This window comes from Triturus cristatus, chromosome 9 (genome assembly GCF_964204655.1).
Source record: "Triturus cristatus chromosome 9, aTriCri1.1, whole genome shotgun sequence".
In the NCBI taxonomy this organism is placed as follows: domain Eukaryota; kingdom Metazoa; phylum Chordata; class Amphibia; order Caudata; family Salamandridae; genus Triturus; species Triturus cristatus.
This window is the reverse complement of record NC_140592.1, coordinates 455,097,011-455,117,730: the sequence shown is the minus strand read 5'-3', so window position 1 is coordinate 455,117,730 and position 20,720 is coordinate 455,097,011. Positions and strand designations below refer to the sequence as shown.

The window sequence follows — 20,720 nt, the reverse complement described above, 5'->3', positions numbered from 1 at the left end:
ACCAAAACCTCACACCCAGGATGGTAAGAGAGAGATGAGGTTCTGTGTCGACTACAGGGGACTCAATGCAGTCACTAAGACTGATGCTCACCCAATTCCCATAGCAGATGAGCTCATAGATAGATTGGCCTCAGCCAAATATCTGAGCACATTTGATCTGACAGCTGGCTACTGGCAGATAAGGTTAGCTGAGTCTGCAAAAGCCAATACTGCATTTTCTACCCCTAGTGGGCATTATAAATTTATTGTGATGCCCTTTGGTTTGAAAAATGCACCTGCCACTTTTCAAAGGTTGGTGAACCAAGTCCTCTCAGGCCTGGAAGACTTTAGTGCAGCATATCTAGATGATATTGCTGTCTTTAGCTCCACCTGGGAGGATCACCTGATCCACCTGAGGAAAGTTTTGGAAGCCCTGCAAAAGGCTGGGCTCACTATCAAGGCTACTAAGTGCCAGATAGGGCAGAGTCAGGTTGTGTACCTGGGTCACCTTGTAGGTGGAGGCCAGGTTCAACCACTTCAGAGCAAAATCCAGACCATAATGGACTGGGTTGCTCCAACCACCCAGACTCAGGTTCGAGCTTTCTTGGGCCTGACTGGTTACTATAGGAGGTTTGTAAAGGGATATGGATCCATTGTGACCCCCTTGAATGACCTCACCTCTAAGAGGATGCCCAAAAAGGTTCAGTGGACTGTCAGCTGTCAGAAAGCTTTTGATGACCTAAAACAGGCAATGTGCTCTGCTCCAGTGCTCCAAAGCCCCAACTACTCCAAAGAATTCATAGTTCAAACTGATGCTTCAGAGGTGGGGGGAGGTGATGTGTTATCACAACTGAATGAGGAGGGCCAGGATCAACCAGTAGCTTTTATTAGCAGAAGGTTGACCCCCAGAGAGAAACGTTGGTCAGCTATAGAGAGGGAGGCCTTTGCTGTGGTCTAGGCCTTGAAGAAGCTGAGGCCATACTTGTTTGGTACTCACTTCCTTGTTCAAACAGACCATAAGCCCCTCCTATGGCTAAAACAGATGAAGGGTGAAAACCCCAAACTACTCAGGTGGACCATTTCCCTACAGGAGATGGACTATACAGTGGAACATAGACCTGGGAGCAACCATGCCAATGCAGATGGCATCTCCAGATATTTCCACTCAAAACATGAAGACTCAACTGGTCACGGTTAGTTTAATGTCCCTGCGTTTGGGGGGGGGTTATGTAGGAGAGTGGCATCGACTGCATAGTTGCCCCCAACTTTTTGCTGATGTTTTTGCTGTTTTATGACTCTAGCCAGGCTGTGGCCCTGCTATCCAGGACCCCAGCCTATCTGCTTCCTCTGTTAAACGATGTGAGTACCCTAGGTACAACCCAATTGGATGCTGAGGATGCCCTGACAGTCCCTTGTAGATGGTACCCTAGGTACCCAGGGCATGGGTCCCTCAATAGGCCTACCAGGGCTGCAGCACTTATTGTGCCACCCTGGGACAGCCATACAAACTGACACCACCAGACCACTACTGTAGTCTGGGTAAGGTGGTGCTAGCAGCCCTTACAAGGATATAGGTACCCTATATCCCACCCCATTACAACACATATACTCTCATAGGTCACCCCTATAGCAGGCCTTGGTAATCCTACAAGGCAGGGTGCTGAGGTATGTGTGAGGGGGGACCCCTACATGAGTAGGGCCTCTCTGCAACCTTCGTAAAGTCATTGCTGGGTTGTTTGTAGTGTAGCCATACCATATACTCTTAACCGCATTATAAGTCTATCGCAATAACGCGATAACTTGAGAATGGCTACACAGAACCATGTTCGTTTGGTGTCAAACATGTAGGAATCATACCCCCAGTCCAGCCTTGGGCATGAGGGTACGATTCCCCCCTGCTAGAGGGGCGATATGGGAAAAGCGGTAGAATTTGGACACCAATTTAAAAGTGCACAAGTAACACAAAATGGCTACTGCCCGCCACCTACACGACCCTGGCTGGCTGTTGCAGGGGAAAACCCCAGCCTCGCCAGCTGGACAATAGGGCTCCTGTGGCAGGGAGGTGCTAGCATCTCCCCAGACAGGATAATGTGGATTGGAACAGGGTGGGTGCACCAAATGTCCTTTCAGAGTTGCACGTAGGCAGCTGCAGAGACCTCATTCTGCATACACCGCTTGGAACCGGTTATGGGGCATCCTGCCCCTCGCCCAGGCGGGAAACACACAAAGGGGAGAAGGTGTAGCCACCCTTTCCCGCCTCACCTCTCATTGGTGGACACTACTCTGGACACTCCCCTAATCTTGGGGATAAAGGTGAATAACGTGGCCCCAGAGCCTCAGATTAATCTTGAACTTTACAGTCTTGACCTTCGACTTGCTGCTGCCCAGCTGACAGAAGAAATCTCCCTTGGGATAAAGGAGTTATCCCCCTGCTTGGCAGGCACCTTAAACACTGCAAGTGACCCGGTTGGAACCTCGCTGCTCCTACGGACTTTGACGACTTCCAGCACCCTTGAGGTGGGTTTCCAGCGCATCCCAGAGGCCAGTGAGTGTGCTCAACGAGTTTGGGCACCGTGGACCGCGTGGGTGCCGAGATCCCCAATACCCCAGGACACCGGCCACCTCTTGCGTCATCACCCGACATCGAAGGGCTCTTTGCTTTGAGCCTCCTGGTCACTTTGCCGTGACCCAGACTCTGTCCCCTCTGCTTTCAGGTTCTTCTCTGCAATCTTCACATCTTTGATCTTCACGGCATCATCGACGCTTTTGGCTAGCAGCACTTGTGAACATTTTCCTATAGAAAATCAGCCCGCGACCCGACATCGAAAACGACCTATGCACCCGGCTTCCCTGGGGCAGGTAACAGTGGTACCTCGGTACTCTCGTGGTAGTGGGCTCCTCAAAAGCTTAAGTCTAAAGTTTTAACTTTGTACTCCTGCTAGAAGTGACTTTAATCTGTATAATTTCAACCGCGACATTCGCCGTAGACTATAATAGAGATCCCGATAGCAGCTATTTCCACTGCACGCGCCTCCCGTGGGTCCCCTTCCTCATAACCTGGGGTGGATTCTTAAGGGGCCAGCGATCCTAAATGCCCTAGGCATTGTCTGTAGAATTGTCGTGGTTCTTATACCACTTTTTTGATATATGGTTTGGTCCCCCCCTGGGGCCCTGTGATTCCTGTGCTATTTATTGTGTTTATAAATGCTTGTTTGAATTGTAACTTTGCCACAGCTTCATAAAGAGACTGTGAGATTCTGTCTAGAATAAATACATATATTGTATATATATACCTGTGTGGGCTACTCTTTCCTTTGGTTATTCAAGAGGTTATTATGGTAAAACAATACGCTTAACACTCCTTCAAGACTTAGCCTGAAGGCTGCTCTCCACAGCTACCACTAGGATAGCTTTCTTTAAAGGTTGTCTTAAACTTATCATCAATAAGAGTCGAATTGGACTGGTGCAAGGTGTCCCTATAACTAGGAGACAGCATATGCCAGGCCAACTTCTCACATGCGTTGAGAGACAAAATACAAATTTGGAAAAGGAAAGTGAAAGAAGGCAATTTTGAAATGTTTTCCAAAACTGCAGAGTGCCAGCTGAAATGTGATATCAGCTTGCTGATTGTTGACCATTTAACATTGCTAGGGGAGAGAAAGTTTATCAATACTTCCCAAATATTGAAATCCAAGACTATGATTGGATCAGAAATCCATTTTTTTTTAACTGCAACTGGGAACTATTAACTTACTGAAGAAGAATTAGCTGAAATAAAAAATGATCAAAGTATGTTAATGATGCATGATGAGGGTGTTTTAGACAGCTTTTGGATTCGTGTTCCAAAAATGCATCCAAACATAGGTAAAAAAGCTTTAAAATTTCTCTTGCAATTTTCTGCTACGTATATTTGTGAAGTATCCTTTTCAACGATGACAAACTTAAAGACACAGAAACGTGGAAGCTTGAAAATGCTTGATGATGAAATGCGAGTGTCTTTATCTAATATTCAACCAAATATTGACCAGCTGTGTTCATCCTATCAACCTCATATATCTCATTGAAATAGTAAGTACTGTTGTTTTTATTCAAAGTTTTTTTACTTCTTGTGCTATTAGAGACAAAATAGCACTTTGGAAAAGCAAAGTGAAAGGACACTTTGAAATGGTTTCCAGAACTGCTGAGTGCCAGCTGACATGTGATAGCCCGCTGATTGTTGACCATTTAACATTGCTCAGAGAGAACCATTTAACATTTGTTGATTATTTAACATTGCTCAGAGAGAAAAAGAAGTACAAACAGGTTTATTGGATATGCCAGGCTAGTTCAGCTGGGAGAGTGATGTGCTATAAGAAAAGCACAAGTCAGTTTCAACTTACATACACTTACAACTTACATACATACACATACAACTTACATACACTTCGAGTCTACTCTTATAATAACATTATAGTTAACATTGCTCAGAGAGAACCTTTGTTGGGAAAAAATCCTTTAAGCAGTGCAAATCATTTATTCACCACATCTACAAGAAAAGGGAGTACAAACAGGTTTATTGCATATGCCAGGCTAGTTCAGCTGGGAGAGTGATGTGCTATACGAAAAGCACAAGTCAGTCTCAATTTACATACACTTCGAGTCTACTCCTATAATACTAATTGAGGAAAGTACCCAAGAATCAACTGAATCGTCTGTCTCAGTATGTAGGACGTGTAAAGGAAAAATCTCCAATCCTCGTTTATATAATAAAGCTTATATGAAACTGGGGTTCCCATTTTCTGGTAATAAAAACCATCCTTGTCCCCATTGTTTAGTACATACACTTCGAGTCTACTCTTATAATACTAATTTTGGCCTGGATCCATATTTAATACAATGTTCGCAATAGAAAAAGCTTCATGCTTTTCCGTTATGTCCCACCCAGATTACATACATTTCCTGCAGGTTTTCCTTGTGTTTGTGACTTCTCACGCCACACTTACAGACTACAATAGGAACCTTCTTGCTGCTCCGAATTTCCTGTAACATATTCCAAGACAGGAAGTTTCTCAGCCAGAATACTATAGTAATGAAAAAACACTTAAGCCAGACCGCATTTAGACCTTTTTTTGAAAGCAGGCTGTAGGTTATTTCCAGATACAAATGTGCAACTTAACATGCACGTTTAACCACACATTTAAACCACATTATACTGTTTTTCTTTTTTTACATGAAAAAGAGTCTTAGTTTGGGGGTGACTGGTAAAACAGAATAATAAGGGCCTAAATATAAATTTCACCTTCATCATTACTTCCCAAATGTTGAAATCTAAAGACTATGATTGCATCAGAAATCCATTTCTTTCAACTGCAATTGGAAACTTTCACTTTCTGGAGACGAATTGGTTGAAATAAATAATGACACTGAAACGTGGAAGCTTGAAAATGCTTAATGACGAAATGCGAGAGTCTTTATCTAATATGCCACCAAATACTGACTAGCTGTGTTCATCCTATCAACCTCATTCATCTCAATAAAATAGTAAGTGCTGTTGTTTTTATTCAGAGTTTTTTCATTCTTGTGCTATGAGAGACAAAATAGCAATTTGGAAAAGCAAAGTCAAAGAAGGACATTTTGAAATGTTTTCCAAAACTGCTGAGTGCCAGCTGAAATGTGATATCAGCCCGCTGATAGTTGACCATTCAACATTGCTCAGAGTGAACCTTCATCATTAGTTCCCAAATGTTGAAATCTAAAGACTATGATTGCATCAGAAATACATTTCTTTTAACTGCAATTTGGAACTTTCACTTTCTGGAGAAGAATTGGCTGAAATAAAAAATGACACTGAAACGTGGAAGCTTGAAAATGCTTAATGACGAAATGCGAGTGTCTTTATCTAATATGCCGCCAAATATTGACCAGCTGTGTTCATCCTATCAATCTCATTCATCTCAATAAAATAGTAAGTGCTGTTGTGTTTATTCATTTTGTTATATTACAAATCATATTTTTTTTTAAATCAATGAAAGATTTTTGTGAGATATGTTGTGCCCCAATACATTTTGATATTTACAATTTCTGAGATATGTATTTGTCCTTATTTCTTATATGCAGTTAATTTTACCTCAAAGTGCTGAATGGAAAAACATATGACTCGTCTTATTTTCTGTTGGCTTTTGGCACGCTGCAGAGAGCGGTCCCATCTGAGTTCAATGTGCAGAGACCAGCTGATAAGTTGCATGATTGTTTTACCACTCACAATTTCCCCTTCCTGAACGGATTTTTGTACAACTCATATTCAGCAAAGCAGCAGGCGGACTTTGTGCATGGTTGGAAGGGTTGGCAGTGCGTGCACCCGTCCTTTTTGTTCCCTAAATCACTGGGGCATATGTCAATGTGTGCATGATTATATTCTTGCTTCAGGCACAAACCTAACTTTACACCCAGTTTTGCCAGTCACTGTCTTTGTTAGAACAGATTCTCAATTGCTTTATTAACGTTGCTGCTTTCTCAAATTTGCTTTAAGATGCACCATATACCCAATTTTTTTCAAAATTTTCTCAGGGGGGGAGAACCCCCCAAATCCCCCTGAGGTGGTTCGGGCTCGCTCGGCAGCAGGCGGACTTTGTGCATGGTTGAAAGGGTTGGCAGTGCGTGAACCCACCCTTTTTGGGACGTAAATCACTGGTGCATGTGTCAATGTGTGCATGATTATATTCTTGTTTCAGGCACAAACCTAACCTTACACCCAGTTTTGCTAGTCACTGTCTTTCTTAGAACAGATTCACAATTGCTTTAGTAACCTTCCTGCTTTCTCAAATTTGCTGGAAAATGCACCATTTGCCCACTTGTTTTAAAAAAAAAAAAAAAAGTTCCTCCCCAACCACCCAAATAATGAACATAATGGGGAGGCGTGGCCAACCGCCAAAAGGCAAGGGAGCTCTGGGTTGAAAAAATTTGGGAACCACTGAAGTAAAATATTTGCCCACGATCACATCATTTAAAAACAGTTTATGGGCCAAGAGCATTACAATTAGGTCGAATGGATTATTTAAGTTAATAGACCTGCAGGTCAAACAACATTCTTATAATTTTCTAAGCCAGGGAGAGGAGTGATGTAGCAGTAAAGTTGGGGTTTTGCACCGCCCCGTTGGAATTTGCATATGTCATTTAGAATCAAACAGGTCTGCTGGATTGCTCCATCGAACAGCCATACGAGGACCTCGGCTCGCTACTAACGAACGGCTTGGTTTACCGTCGTTATCCCGTTTGTACGAGTGTGTCCCCAGGAAAATATTTGGCACATCCACGTGGAAAAAACAACCCGTCCGGAGATTATTAAGAAAAGAGAGAAGGGGACGCGAAAAAAATGACGTCATCGACATGCTCAATCCTGGATCCTCATTGGCATTTTATGCGCCAGTAAAAGCGGCCCATTGAAAAATGGACGCCATGTTCTCAGATTTCGGTCCTTGTATGTCAATACCTGATGTTAATGAAGTCCTTCCTTTACTCTTTCTTGGTCGTGCCTCTAGCCCTTTGCACTCGTCTCGATGGCTCTTCCGGGTGACGTCACATCCGTTGCAGTGGCTTGCTTCTGTTTGGACGGTTCTTTCGTAGTAGGCGGTGGAGGCACGGGAAGGGAGAATGAGACTCGGGGCCTGGAGGAGTGGACCACGGGAGGCCGGGGACCGGGCCTAGCCTGAGCAGGAGGCCGACGTCAACCAAGTGTACGTGACAAAGGGAGCCAAAGACGGCCTCAGCGGAGTAAAGAGTAGCATAGGGACCGGGCATTCAAAGGGACGAAGAGTCAGTGGGACCCGCGGGCCTCTGGAGAAGGTGATCGGTCTGTAATATTGAGTCTCCATAAGGAGGTGTTTGAAGGAGACGGGTAGAAGCTAACGGTGATAGAATAATTAGCTGAGTTTAAAAACAGACGCTTTTCGTGTGTGGCCAGGTCTATTGAGAATGGATTTGTCGATAGAAGGGGTTTTAAGGGTGGAGATACGGATAAATATGAAGTGATCACTAAATTCGATGGAGTTTAGTCTTTTTGGGACTGTAGCAGTGTTTAAAAAGAGTAAAAGGTTTGATTGCTCCATAGAATCTTATTCAGGAGCAGTTACTAATTTACGTCCAAGTGATACTTGATCTTTAAACTCTCGTTTATTGAAAGCTGAATACTCGTTACACGTTTTTTCTTTTTTCTACAATTGTTTGAGGAGCATGAGAACACATTTAAAAGAAAGAAATCGGTCAGTTTAATGGTCATTTCTGCATTTAAAGGACCTGTTTTTACCTTGCTGATCTGTATCAAACATCATAGGAATTATAGCTGAGGTGAGAGATTAGACCTTAATTAAGATGCGACCTACAGTGATGAGTTGGGATCAGTCCGCAAAATATAGTAATACGCCCTCTTTTCAGCCGTGACCCCATGAACCCCTTTAAGTACATTGTATATCTTCTGCCACTAATGTATTAGTACACAGTGCATACTCGTTGAAGCTGTGAGGTGTGCATATATAAGGTGACTACTCGCTGAGAAACTGTTGTCCAGATAAATACTTCATCACGGTTTTAAAGTAGAAAATAGCCATCGAGAAATATCTGAAGTGTTAACCACAACTAGATTTATGCTTGTTTTTAGTACAAACCAGTGCCATAATGTTCATCATCACTTATTTTATGTCGCTTAAGTTATTTTATAGTGTGACCTAGCCACAAGGGCAGTGGAGCGCTTCACAAAAAACGGGCACAGTATGAGACTGCTTGAATAGAAATGAGTGCAAGTCAGATTGGTCAGTCCGGTACGTTTTGAGCAGTCGTTTCATTAATGTCCTGGGACAATTGCGGTTGCTGTTAAAGCTTGGGTATACTTGTAATGTGTTTGTAACCTCACGTAAGGTGTACTTTGTTCTTAGCAGTTGGGGTGCCGAAGGCAGAGGGATTTGTGTATGATGCATGTAATTTCGAAGTGAATTACAATTCTACGGTAGCCAGTAAACGGTTGAATCAGTGTGGTATTCTCTAATTGCTTGCCGTCTGAAACAGCGGTAAGTATAGCCATGGTTCATTCGGAAAGTCCAGGCTGTGTAGCAATTCTACTGTCTAGAATAATGACAAAGCACTGTCTAGATGGCAAAGTACCAAGTGCTGGGACCAATGTTTGAAGTGAAATCTGTAGGAGCTGCAAGCTGTTCTTCAACGGGAGAGTATTTGAAGTGCAGGCGGAGGGATTCAGTTTTTGTAGCGTTTAATATAAAAGAGAAGATTTAGTCCATGGGATTTTCTAGGAACATTTTCAGGCTTACAGTTTGAGCAATTTTAACTTGAGTGGTACAGCCGTGTATCGTCTGCAGATTGATGCTTGTAACCCTGAGCCTAGTGTTTGAATGTAGTGATTTAAATACGGCGTGTGAAAGGAAAGTGCCATAGGGTTCCGAGCATTTAATTGGAAAGGAGAACTATGTCAACGAGTCCATTTTTATTTACAAACTGTATTCTAGTTGACAGGAAGGAGTTGAACTATTCCAGCACTTGAACGTTATTTCCCGATGTGTATATTAGGGTGTTGAGTAGGGTCTCCTAGTTGGTTTTGAAAGGTCTAGTAGCACTAGCGTATGGGAATCCCCTTCATCAAGTGTATTTAGACTATAATCGCAACGCAGGAGAGGTATTTTGCTGCATTTGGGCCAAAATACACGGAAAGATTTTGTAACATTTTTTAGTAACAGTGTGGGAAAGATTATTTTGCCAAGGAAAAGAAGATTGGTGACTGGTCTTTGGAAGTCCGTAGAACAAAGGTTCGGTGTCTTGAGTAATAATGTTCTTTGGCCATATTTTAAGGGGAAATGTAATGTCTTCCAAGTAGGGAATTAATTCTGGGAATATGAGGCACTGGATCTTAAGTAAATGCTTCTGTTAGCCATACACTAATATGATTGTCAGCATCCATAGTTGGCTTGATTGAGATGTTGCTTTGTATAAGAGACTGGTAGTCATTTGGAATGAAGGATGGCCGTTTTAGAGTATTCCTTTCTGGTACAGTGTCCGGTGTAGAAGAATGTGAGCTATTTCTATTTTTTTTGTGTACTGTATATCTTCACACACAAAATTACGATGGTGACGATTGTAACTGAGCTTATACACTCATTTAGCAGAAGCTGACAAAGATATGGCGCAGGTCTACCGGAATTACGCAGTTGTGCGGCAGCTGCGGTTTTCACATAATTATGCATTTGCCGCATAAACCATCATCGGCTGTTTAATCTGAAGACTTTAACAAACAAGCATTTACAATGCAATGGTCTCGGCATTGGTAAAGTTAGAGCTATTGGCATTGCTCATGACATTATTTTTGTTTATGTTTTTGTTTTTAAAACATTTAAAGAAACGGCATTGTCATGAGCAATGGCAATAGCTCTAACATTACAATCCAGCCTCATTTGCATGTGCACAGTGGGTCGGTCTGGTTCACACAGCTGCTCTGTGCGAGCCTGTTTATTAGCCCATTCATTAATAAGCTTTACAAACACTAGTTGTACACTGGACGCAAACGTTTAGAACAGAATTAACTGAGAGCCATGCAAGCGACACATGCCAACATTTGGAAGCGCTCAAGGCGAGGCTAAGGGGGCGGGGTGAGCGGGGGTCCACTTACTCCATATACTTGCAAAGTCTAGAAACATAAACATTTTTGACAAATGTCTGCAGATCAACGAACGCTGTTTTTTTTTTTTTAATAATCTCGTTCGAGTGTTTACAGTCCCAGATTTTTTTTTTTTTTAAAATAATCTCATTCGAGTGCTTACAGTCCCAGATTTATAATGGCTAATAAAAAATTCAAATAGCAAACAAGACGCAGTTTAAGAACACTATTAGAACAAAAAAGAGCGAAGTCTGTTTCCTAAAACTAGATCGCTGTATGCTCTGACGTGCTTCACATGCAGAATAAAGCGCTACACAAAATATCAAGTTCAAAGTAATTAATGCGTGCACAAAAAAGCTGCCGGTACCTGAGAAGGTAACCAGAGGGGCACATGCCATGAGAGCAGGCAGCCAAACAGCCCAGCAGTTCACAGAGAGAGTGGAGGGTGGCACACATCCCAGACATTTGTAGTGATAGCGCAGGCAGGCACACGTCCTAACAGTTCACAGAGACAGGACAGAGTGGCACGCATCATAGCAGTTTGTAGTGACAAAGCAGCCAGTCACCGAGTCTAGCAGTTAAACAGAGCAGGCAGACACGTAACCCAGCAGTTCAGAGACAGAACAGGCAGACAGATAACCAAGCATTTCAGAGACAGAACAGGCAGACACGCATCCCAGTAGGTAGCAGAAATGAACAGACAGGGAAGCAGGTAAGTACTTCTCAGAGCAGGCAGGCACATTTCCCAGCATTTCAGCGATAAAGCAGTTAGGCAGACCTCTTAGCAGTTCAGAGATAGAACAGGCAAACACACCTCCCAGCGGGTCGCACAGGTAGAACAGATAGTCACTCATTTCCGTTATTTACCACGGAGATACAGCAGGCAGGTGGAGCAGGCAGGTTCGCACCCATCATTTCACAGAGATAGAACAGACAGGCACGCTCCCAGCAGGTCACAGAACCAAGACAGCTAGGCACAGATTCCCAGCAGTTCACAGCGATAGAGCAGGCAGACACACACCCCAGCAGTTTACAGCGGCAGGGCAGACAGGCAAGCACACACCCCAGCAGCGCACATAAGTACTTAAACAGTTCACAGAGGTAGTGCAGTCAGGCGCACACCTCCATCAGTGCACAGGGGCACAGCGCGCAGATGCACACCCCCAGCAGTGCACAGAGGTAGAGAATGCAGGAAGGCACGCCCCCAGCAGTGCACAGAACTTAAACAGTGAGGCGCACACTTCTAGCAGTGCACAGAGGTAGAAGAGGCAGGCACACTCCCAGCAGTGCACAGGGGTACAGCACGCAGGCGCACACTCCCAGCAGTACACAGGGGTACAGCACGCAGGTACCCCTCCCCCACAGCAATAGTGCACAGAGGTAGAACAGGCAGGCATACCCCAGCAGTAGTGCACAAAGGTAAAGCACGCAGGCGCACGCTCCCAGCAGTGCACAGGGGTACAGAAGGCAGGCACCCGCAGCAGTGCACAGGGGTACAGGGGTACAGAAGGCAAGCAGGCACACCGCCAGCAGTACAGAGGTACAGCACGCATGCCCCCCCCCCCCCACATCCCCCAGAAGTGCACACACGTGTTTGTCCCGCCCATCTCTGCCTCCATTACGCCCATTGGTTACACAGAGCTGTCTGTTAGGGCCGCTCGGACCCGGAAGCGGGGTGTCAATGGCCAGAGAATCTACCTAGCAACCGGGAAGCCGGGATCGGAGCGCTAAGTTTGGTTTCACCCCCCGCCACCCTTTCCCGGTGGGGGCGAGTGTGTGACCCCACATACTTCTCGGTCGGTCTTCTCTTTAACCCCCCCATTTGTTCCAAAAACTTATCTTTCCCCGGGCCACGCTTAGAGCGTTACCCGGGAACCCCCTCGCTTGGGGCGGCAAGAACATCAAGGAAAGGCCGAGGCCTGAGGCCTACCTCGGAGCTGGGAGGAGGTGAGTCCGGCCTAAGAGCCTAAGCATTTGTGATGTTGTAATGTATGCAGATGTATAAACATAAATATTCCGGCCCATAGAAGTTTACTCCTCCAAATGGACTTTTGATGCACTTAATTCTCAATATTCCACCTGGGGTGAGCGCAGGCTGACTGCCTTGTTTTAGGATAATTCACATTTTACAGCTCTAAACCACGAATACCTGCTCTATGCTGTTTGAATTTCCTGTCAGCGGTGGGGTTGTGGGAAGGGGAGTCTCTCGCCTGTAAAGTTGGAAATCCCTACTTTGTTAGCGTAAGTAGGAGAAAACCTGTCATTACCGATGCAGAGCTATGCGGGGCATAAACTCTCATTAGCTATCTCGGTTGGTTAATGCCCTTGCCACGGCTGCCTGCCTCTACGCAGCGACAGGTTCTGCGGTACTTTGCGCTCTTATTCCCCACAAGTCACTTACCTCGGAGAGGCCGGTCTCCAGCGGGAGGTGCACGCTGGGGGTCCGGGCATAGGGGAAGACGCTGCCCGAAAAGCCAGGGAGGAGGTCGGTGTCAAAGAGCCCCTCGCCGAAGCGCTGGTCGAAAAGGCGGCTGGGAAAGAGGGGGCCCGGGAACCAGGGGCGCCTCATCCAGGGGTGGCTGATGGTGATGTCCATGGCGTCTGGTGCGAGGGTCACGGAGGTATTCCGGTATCAGAGCGGGAGCTTCTCTAGCGCTGCCTGCAGTCCTTGTCCGCCAGGCGCCTCCGCTCTTCCTTATATACCCGCGCCGCGGCGCCCTGGAAGGAGCCAGAAGTTTACAGAAGAGGACCGATGCCAGCGGAGGGGAGATCATTCCAGGCGTGGAGCCCCGGGCTAATCCGTCACCAGGGAGAAGAGGTGTGCGGGTACAGGAGGGCCACCAGGAGAGGGTGGAAGAGAAGCAGCGACAGAGGGAACGAGGGAGAAGCAGCGAGAGAAGGGAAAGAGGGAGAAGCAGCGAGAGAGGGAACGAGGAGATCAGGTGAGGGAGCAACGCCGGGACACCACCGCCTTTCTCCGAGGCACAGCAGAAAATGCCTCGGAGAAACGCCACGTCGTTTTTGGATTTGGGGGCGTGTTTTGCTGTTGTCTCCTCCCTGAGACTTCTCGCAAAAAACACGCCCCCCGATCCGAAAAGGACGGGGCTTCAACGGAGTGACTGGACCTCTTCTCCAGTGGCTGGCCAGCATTTTAGAGGCCAGCCAATGGAGAACAGGAGAGAAGAGGGGCGGGTGCAAGCCCCTCTTCTCAAAGTCACTCCAACTCATTAAATCTCGGAGCGAGACTGCGCAAGCGCAGCCTTTCGCAGCCGAGACCTAGCCGAGACCTAAAAATGGTTCTTGTTTAAAAGTTACTAAAACGCAGCAGCAAGGTATAAGGCCCTGGGCAAAGGATGCCTCGTCACCTTTCTGCTGCTTATTGCTATATTTGGGTGTTTAACTGGTGCAACCCATACCTAGGGCTGCTGGAATTGTGCGGCTGTAGCGATTTTCGCATAGGTAAAGATTTGCCACATAAACCATAATCTGCAGATGTAAAAAAAAAAATATTTCTAGCTCAAACTGTTCACAAGTTACTAAAACGTTGCGCCACGTGTTGTGGAAGGCATAGTGCAAACTTTAACTGGTCACTCTTCTGTGGTTTATTGCTATATTTGGGTGTTAAACTGGTACTAAAGGGGTGCTACTAATGCCCAGACAGTGTTAACAAGTTTAAAAATGAAGTAATACTATCACAAAATGTGCCGCACGATTCACTGTTTATTGCTGCATAATCTATTCAACCCTGCTGCATAAATTGTCCTTCTCCTGCCGCATAATTCAAGTGACACTGCATATCCCTCGACAGTATTAGCAAGTGTAAAAATGACACGTATTGCTGCCCTATTTTACCTTTTCTTGCCTCATAAATTAGTCAACCAAGCCGCTTATTTTTAGTTTCCCTCTCTGGCTATGGGTGATACCTCATTTGGTATCACAATCGTTGTTCAGTATGACTTATGGATTTAGAATCCATTAGCAAAACAGTGTGGTAAAACATTCAGAAGAGCAGGTGCAAATAGACCCTGCTGTTAACTTTTTACCGAAAAGAGACTCCCTTACAGCCATCTCTTTCCTGGCGACTTGTAAGGTAATATAATATTGTGTTCGCCTGAGAGAACTTTAATAAAAGCTTTAAAATTAAGAATGAAAGACTGCGATCGGACAATGAAAGTGTGATTTCACGTGCCCCAAGGTGCACGGGCAAAGATAAAAAGAGAAGTGGAGATTGTGTTGCTATGGCGCTCGTGCATTTTACTATCAATGGGGGAGGAATCGGTATCTCGATTTTGAGAATAGAGAAGCACTTCGAACATTACTTTTTAGCTCATAAATACGGTCATGACGTATAATCTTCGCGTTTTACAGTCTTTGAAATCGGACCCACTGTCTTGTGTGTTAATTCATGTCACCCTTTGGCAAAAACAGCATATATAAATAAGTCTGTTCATGTCTTTTTGCAGACACATCAGCCGGAGTGTATCATTTGAGCCTATGGATGTTCACAAACGCAGTTTAAGTGGTTGTTTCGTTAGTCAAATCAAGTAGTCTTTTGCAGAAGTTCCTTTAAACATAACTGAGGTTTTCTGCAACCCAGCCGGTTATTATCCTTACATTGACACACTCCAAATGTATCCTCTGGCAAACCATGTTTGAGGGGGAAAAAGGGGGGGGGGCAGGGGGCATCAGAGTAACAGCTGCCTCCCCTTAGCTTACCAACTGTTTTATTTATAGCTGTCCTTGGTGACATCTAAAGAATGTTTCCACCCCCAAAGCTTGGGGCGTGCCATATTGTGAAGATTTTTATTCTGGACTGGTTGGTCTGTTCCTGGATATCAGTTTCATCTAAATCTGCGAAAAAGATCATCTCAAATTCCGATTCTGCGGTGATCTTAACGATACTTTAAAAAAAGCAAGAAGTTAATACCTGGTTGCAAAATTAGATGAAATATTTGTCGGATAAAGGACATGACTTCCTGGAGGAAAATAAAACAATTATACGGACTATGAGGTTATTCAGTGTAATGTGCTGTAGAAAAAGACACTTTTCATGTGATTAACTACAGATCCACCTTTCAGTGACCTTCTTTTAGAGAATTTAGTGTGCGTTTTTCGACTGTGGCAGCAACAGCAAGCACCTTTTGAGTTTCCTTAATTGTGATGGAAAAGTTGTTTCTGCACAGTGGCAAATGTGCTTATGGCGTTTGTAGCTCTCATCTGTTTGGTTTGTCATTGCCCTGTCTTTAAAGGAACATTCAGTCGCCGTAATACATGTGGTGCCTACATGAATCCCACTTATCTAAACACTGAATGTCAAGCAAATTATAGATAAGGGACCGCTCAATAACGTTTTGTCGAATTCGAGGTAACTGCCATTCTGCTCACATGAGGGCCAGAGAATAACTGAGCTGTATTTCCAAATTCTACAAATGTTTATACAGTGATGTTGGAAAAAAGTTTTCATTTGTGCTGTCTGTGAGCAAAAATGGGAAAAATATTATCACTGGGTTGAGCTTACTGCTTATAATCAGCTGTTGGAAATGTTCAGCTGTGGAGGGTCATCTAGGCTTTCATCCTTCTCAGGTGGAACAGTTGGCACCATTTATTCGAGTATTTTGCGAATGTTGTACGTAATCCAGTTTGTGGCTGTGTACTGTAGAAGATGTATAATGTGAATTCACTGTAATGTGGCCGGGTTAGAGTGCATTTGTTGAGACCCCCTTGTAACATTCTTGAGTACTGTGGTTGCATCTTTAAGTTATTTGTTAAGAATGCTCTGGTTTGCAGCATATAACCAATTGTGCAGCGACCCAGTAGGTCAGTACCGTAGATGAGCATTGGCATCCTGGAGAAGCGATTTGGAAGCTTTCAGCATGGATCACATGACCGTCTCATTGGATGTGATGTAGTGAAGTCTTTCATTGTGGCCCCTCAGCCACATTTGTGTCCAACTGTATTGGCGGAAACTGTCTCCCTATGGCATTTTTTTAATAAGCAATTCATTCAGGTTTGAATTGCACACAGTCCATCATGTGAAGGAAGTCGGATCGTTACTGACTGCCAATATGTTTCTGTGCTTTTGGTCTTTGCACCTCCCAATCAGGCAGTGTTTTTGTTAGGTCAAAGCCTACATATTGGGGACAGTCAGAAAGCTTCCCTGGGGATGCATTCTGTCTGTTGCTTACCATTGGCTTTGTGGTTTGTAACTCACATTTTCTGGCTTTCAATTTGCTGGCTTTATTTGTTTTAGGCTGTCCCGTGGGACTTTGTCCCTCACAAGGAGCAAAGTCTTTTCACACTTCCTCTCCTTGTATTCTTCCTCATGTGCTCCTTTCTGTAAACAGGCCTGTATATCTTGTTTTTATCTTGCCACCTTTGCTGGGGAGTCAAAGACAGAGCTCAAATGTCAAGTTCTGTCTTCCAATTGAGTTTGGTCTTTATTTTACTTTTCTTTCTCTGACTTCAAAGTGAGAGGATTTATGTGACAATCTTGCTGGATACTAGGTAGAAAATGTTGTGTTCCTAGCAATAATATGAAATTTATAATGCGCTCAGCTTACCCAGGGGCGTCCCGGCGCAACAGACCAGAGGGGAGACTCGGCTAATCACTACTGTGGAAACAAGTGGGTCTTAAGAAGTTTCCTAAATGGTAGGATCTTGGGCTCTGAGCGAATCCTGAGGGGCAGAGAGTTCCAAAGAGACGCCACCTGCACCGAGAAACGCCTACCCCCAGAACGAGCTTTTCTTACTCTGGCTGACTGCAGAAGGTGTTTTTGGTCCGAGCGCAGCAGACGTGGGGGTTTATAGGGACGGGCCATATTAGCAAGGATAGGGGGGCCTTTGCCATGTAGAATTTTATGGGCAGTACATAGCGCCTTAAATTTCACCCGCTCCTTCACGGGGAGCCAGTGAAGCGCTCTGAGGGCAGGAGCAGCAGACTGCCTTCTGGGAACATCCATAAGGATTCTCGCAGCTGCGTTTTGCACCTGTTGGAGAGTTTTGAAGGTCGCTTCGGGGGCACCGAGAAACAGCGCATTCCCATAATCGAGCCTCGATAGAATTAGGCCACGTATCAACAGCTTCCTTGCTGGATCAGGAAGCAAAGGTAGCACCTTTCGGGCTGATTTTAGTAAGCCAAAGCAAACCCCTGCGGTCTTCCTGGCATGAGTCCTGAAGGACAGATCTTCTTCCAACCATACTCCCAAGGACTTGATCTCCTTCTTGGGGGATGGTGGGTCACCAAGAGACCGGGGCCAACCGGTCGCAATAATGGAGGGACTGGGATTGCCCAGGAGCATCAGCTCGGTTTTACCTCCATTGAGCTTTAAGGCAGAGATAGACATCCAACGATAAACATTGGCGAGGCAGTCGTGTAAAACCTCAGGTTGTTCCGCCAGCTGAGTGAGGCCGACCACCAGCTGAGTATCATCAGCATAGCTGATGATCTTCACCCCCGAGGGGGCGACCACTCTTTCAAGTGGAGTCATATATATATTAAATAGAGTAGGGCTCAGCGATGAGCCCTGCGGGACTCCACATTGAAGAGGGATTAGGGCAGATTGCTCTGACCCCTCCCAGACTTGGTAGAAACGGTCAGATAGAAAAGATCCCAACCATTTTAGGGCCATCCCTGAGACACCTACCTCTGACAGACGTTGGAGGAGCACTTGATGACTCAGTGTCAAAGGCAGCACTCAAGTCCAGGAGGATCACTGCCACTGACCCTCCTGTATCTAGAGTGCTCCTTGCCTCCAGTATCTAGCAATCAACGTTTAAACGGACTCTGCAAGTATTATAGAATATATCAGAATTTAGAATGCACTAATGAAGCATTTTTGTGTTAATTCTGAAGTGTGTTGGAAACAAATACTAGAATATAATCGAAACTAACCAATACACTAGGCCATGCAATTTCCACACATTTTCGTTTGTGCACTGTATAGTTTTGTTAGTAAAAATGTATGTTATTAATTAAAATGACCATTACATTTGCACAAAGTGTCTGTAATGGCAGTGTGCTACCATGGAATGCATACTCCACTTTACACCATTCCACATCGGTCTGTGCCACTGCACTCTACACCACTCTACGCACATGCATTCTTTACCACTGCACTCTTCACCAAGACACTACGTCCCTGCACTCTGCGCCAATCCACCGTAGGCCACACTAATTACTCTGCACCACTGCACTCAGTGCCATTAGTTTGCGCCACTCTAATGTACTCCACTCGACCCTGCATCACCCACTACTGTCACTCTACTCTAAAACAATCTACACTGTGCAGCACTGCACTGCCACTGAACTCTACGCCAATGTACTCTATGCACCACTGTAATCTACGCTGTTACACTCTACGCCACAATATTTTGCGAAACTCTACTGCTACTCTACTATGCAGTGCTTTATGCCATTACATTCTACGCCACTCTGCTCCAGTCTACGCTACTGCACTCTGCACCACACTGCTCTGCACTCTACTATGCAACACTCTAATCTACGCCACTGCATTCTACTATGCTGAATTCTATGCCGCTACACTCTATACCACTGCACCACTATACTTTGCAACACTATGCCTATACCCACTAAACCAGTCCACTCTCCTTTCCTCCTCAGTAACTCACTCTACGTGAATCCACTCTATGCCACTCCAATACTCGACACTGTATGCAACGCCACTCTGACACACTACTCTTTGCCATTCCACTCTGACACTCCACGCCACTCTCCCCTATGCCACCAACTTTTAGTCTTGCTGAACAGCTGCCACGCTGGTATTCAGCATAGTTAAAACACATTGGCAAAGCCAAAAGCTGTTGCATAGACAAGACCTATTGGCTTTGTTTATTAAACAATGCTTTTCATTAGTAAGCGTCTTTAGGTGGTATAAAATGTTCATTCTATCTTGTGTGATTTTCTTGCAGAGTAAGACTACTTCCACATCTTCAAAGCCCAGCCTGTCTTCGGGCTCCTGCAATGGCATCTGTTACCTTGGGTGAGTGTCGCATGCATAATATAATCTCGAGGCATGGTGGAGTTTGCGTGTGAGCTCTGCGTTTTTGAAAGTGAGACTAAAGGTTGCAACAATGCTTTCATAGTTGTTGGGCTCCTCTGTCACTTGACATGGAGTGACAGCTGTGAGTAGTTTTAATGTTGTAAGAAAGTCTTTGTATCACGCAAGTCTAAAATATTTGTTCAAGACCACATTTTTGTGGATGACCAGCTTGATGCAGATTTAAACTGCGGTATGTATTTTTTCTTCATGTATGAAATGTCCCTTTTTAGGTCGAACCTAGCAGTGTTGCGCTGCTCTGTGAGGCATGGTGTATTGAGTATATGGGTTTCAAGCTGGCTCATCGCTTGTCATTGGTTGTTTCAGGGTGCCTTTCTATATTCCATACTTTAGAATGGTAAATCGTGCCCATTTGTCCCTCCTTTTTGTCTGCTGTTCCTTCTCATAGGGACTGGCCTTGTTACAGGGCTCATTTCAGTTCGTTTCACGCACTGTTTTTTTCGATTGTCTGCCTTGTGTATTTGAAATGTTGCACACCTTTTCTCCGTGTGTTCTTGCCATCACACCTCAGCTTTCACTTATGATCTACAGAGTCTGGGTCACTGAAGATCGAGTTAAGCAGTCACAAAGTTAGAATGATGGAATTTTGACTTTACCTAGCTCACTTTAACCCAATATTTTCGTTTTTAGCATTAATTATGTTTCACTCGCTTGGAGCTCCATTGCTCAGTTTCTGTAAACAGGACTGTAATCTTGTTCTTTATCTGGTCACAAATGTGGTAATTCCTCTTTCTTAGTCCTCTTGGCTGTGCTTCAGCTGTGTCTCTGGTTCCAGTGGTAATTCCTCATTCTTAGTCCTCTAGGCAATGCTGCTAGATGCTTCTCTGGTCCTGCCAGAAATTCCTCAGTCAAAGTCATCTAGACTGCTGCTACCCTGGTTCCAGTGGTAATTCCTCATTATAAGGCCTCTTGGCAGTGCTGCTAGCCGCTTCTCTGGCTCCATCTGTAATTTCCCCTCTAAGTCTTCCAGACAGTGCCTCTAGCTGCTATTCCGGTCCCTTCTGTAATTCCTCTTTCTAAGTCTTCCAGAC

At 44.9% G+C, this 20,720-nt stretch overlaps 1 protein-coding gene across 13 annotated transcripts in view; it reads left to right on the top strand.

The window, feature by feature from the left end:
• The window catches only part of C9H19orf47 (chromosome 9 C19orf47 homolog), a 270,934-nt gene that overhangs the window by 123,025 nt on the left and 127,189 nt on the right, over positions 1 to 20,720 (top strand). For 8 of the 13 annotated variants that reach the window (XM_085625356.1, XM_085625349.1, XM_085625351.1 and 5 more), the window contains one exon: positions 19,541 to 19,611. In XM_085625356.1, the coding sequence (XP_085481482.1) occupies positions 19,593 to 19,611 (19 nt within the window). In that variant the 5' untranslated portion in view covers positions 19,541 to 19,592. Of the gene's footprint in view, positions 1 to 7,558; positions 7,801 to 19,540; positions 19,612 to 20,720 lie in introns of those variants that run through there. The other 5 variants (XM_085625361.1, XM_085625358.1, XM_085625354.1 and 2 more) reach the window with 2 other exon arrangements.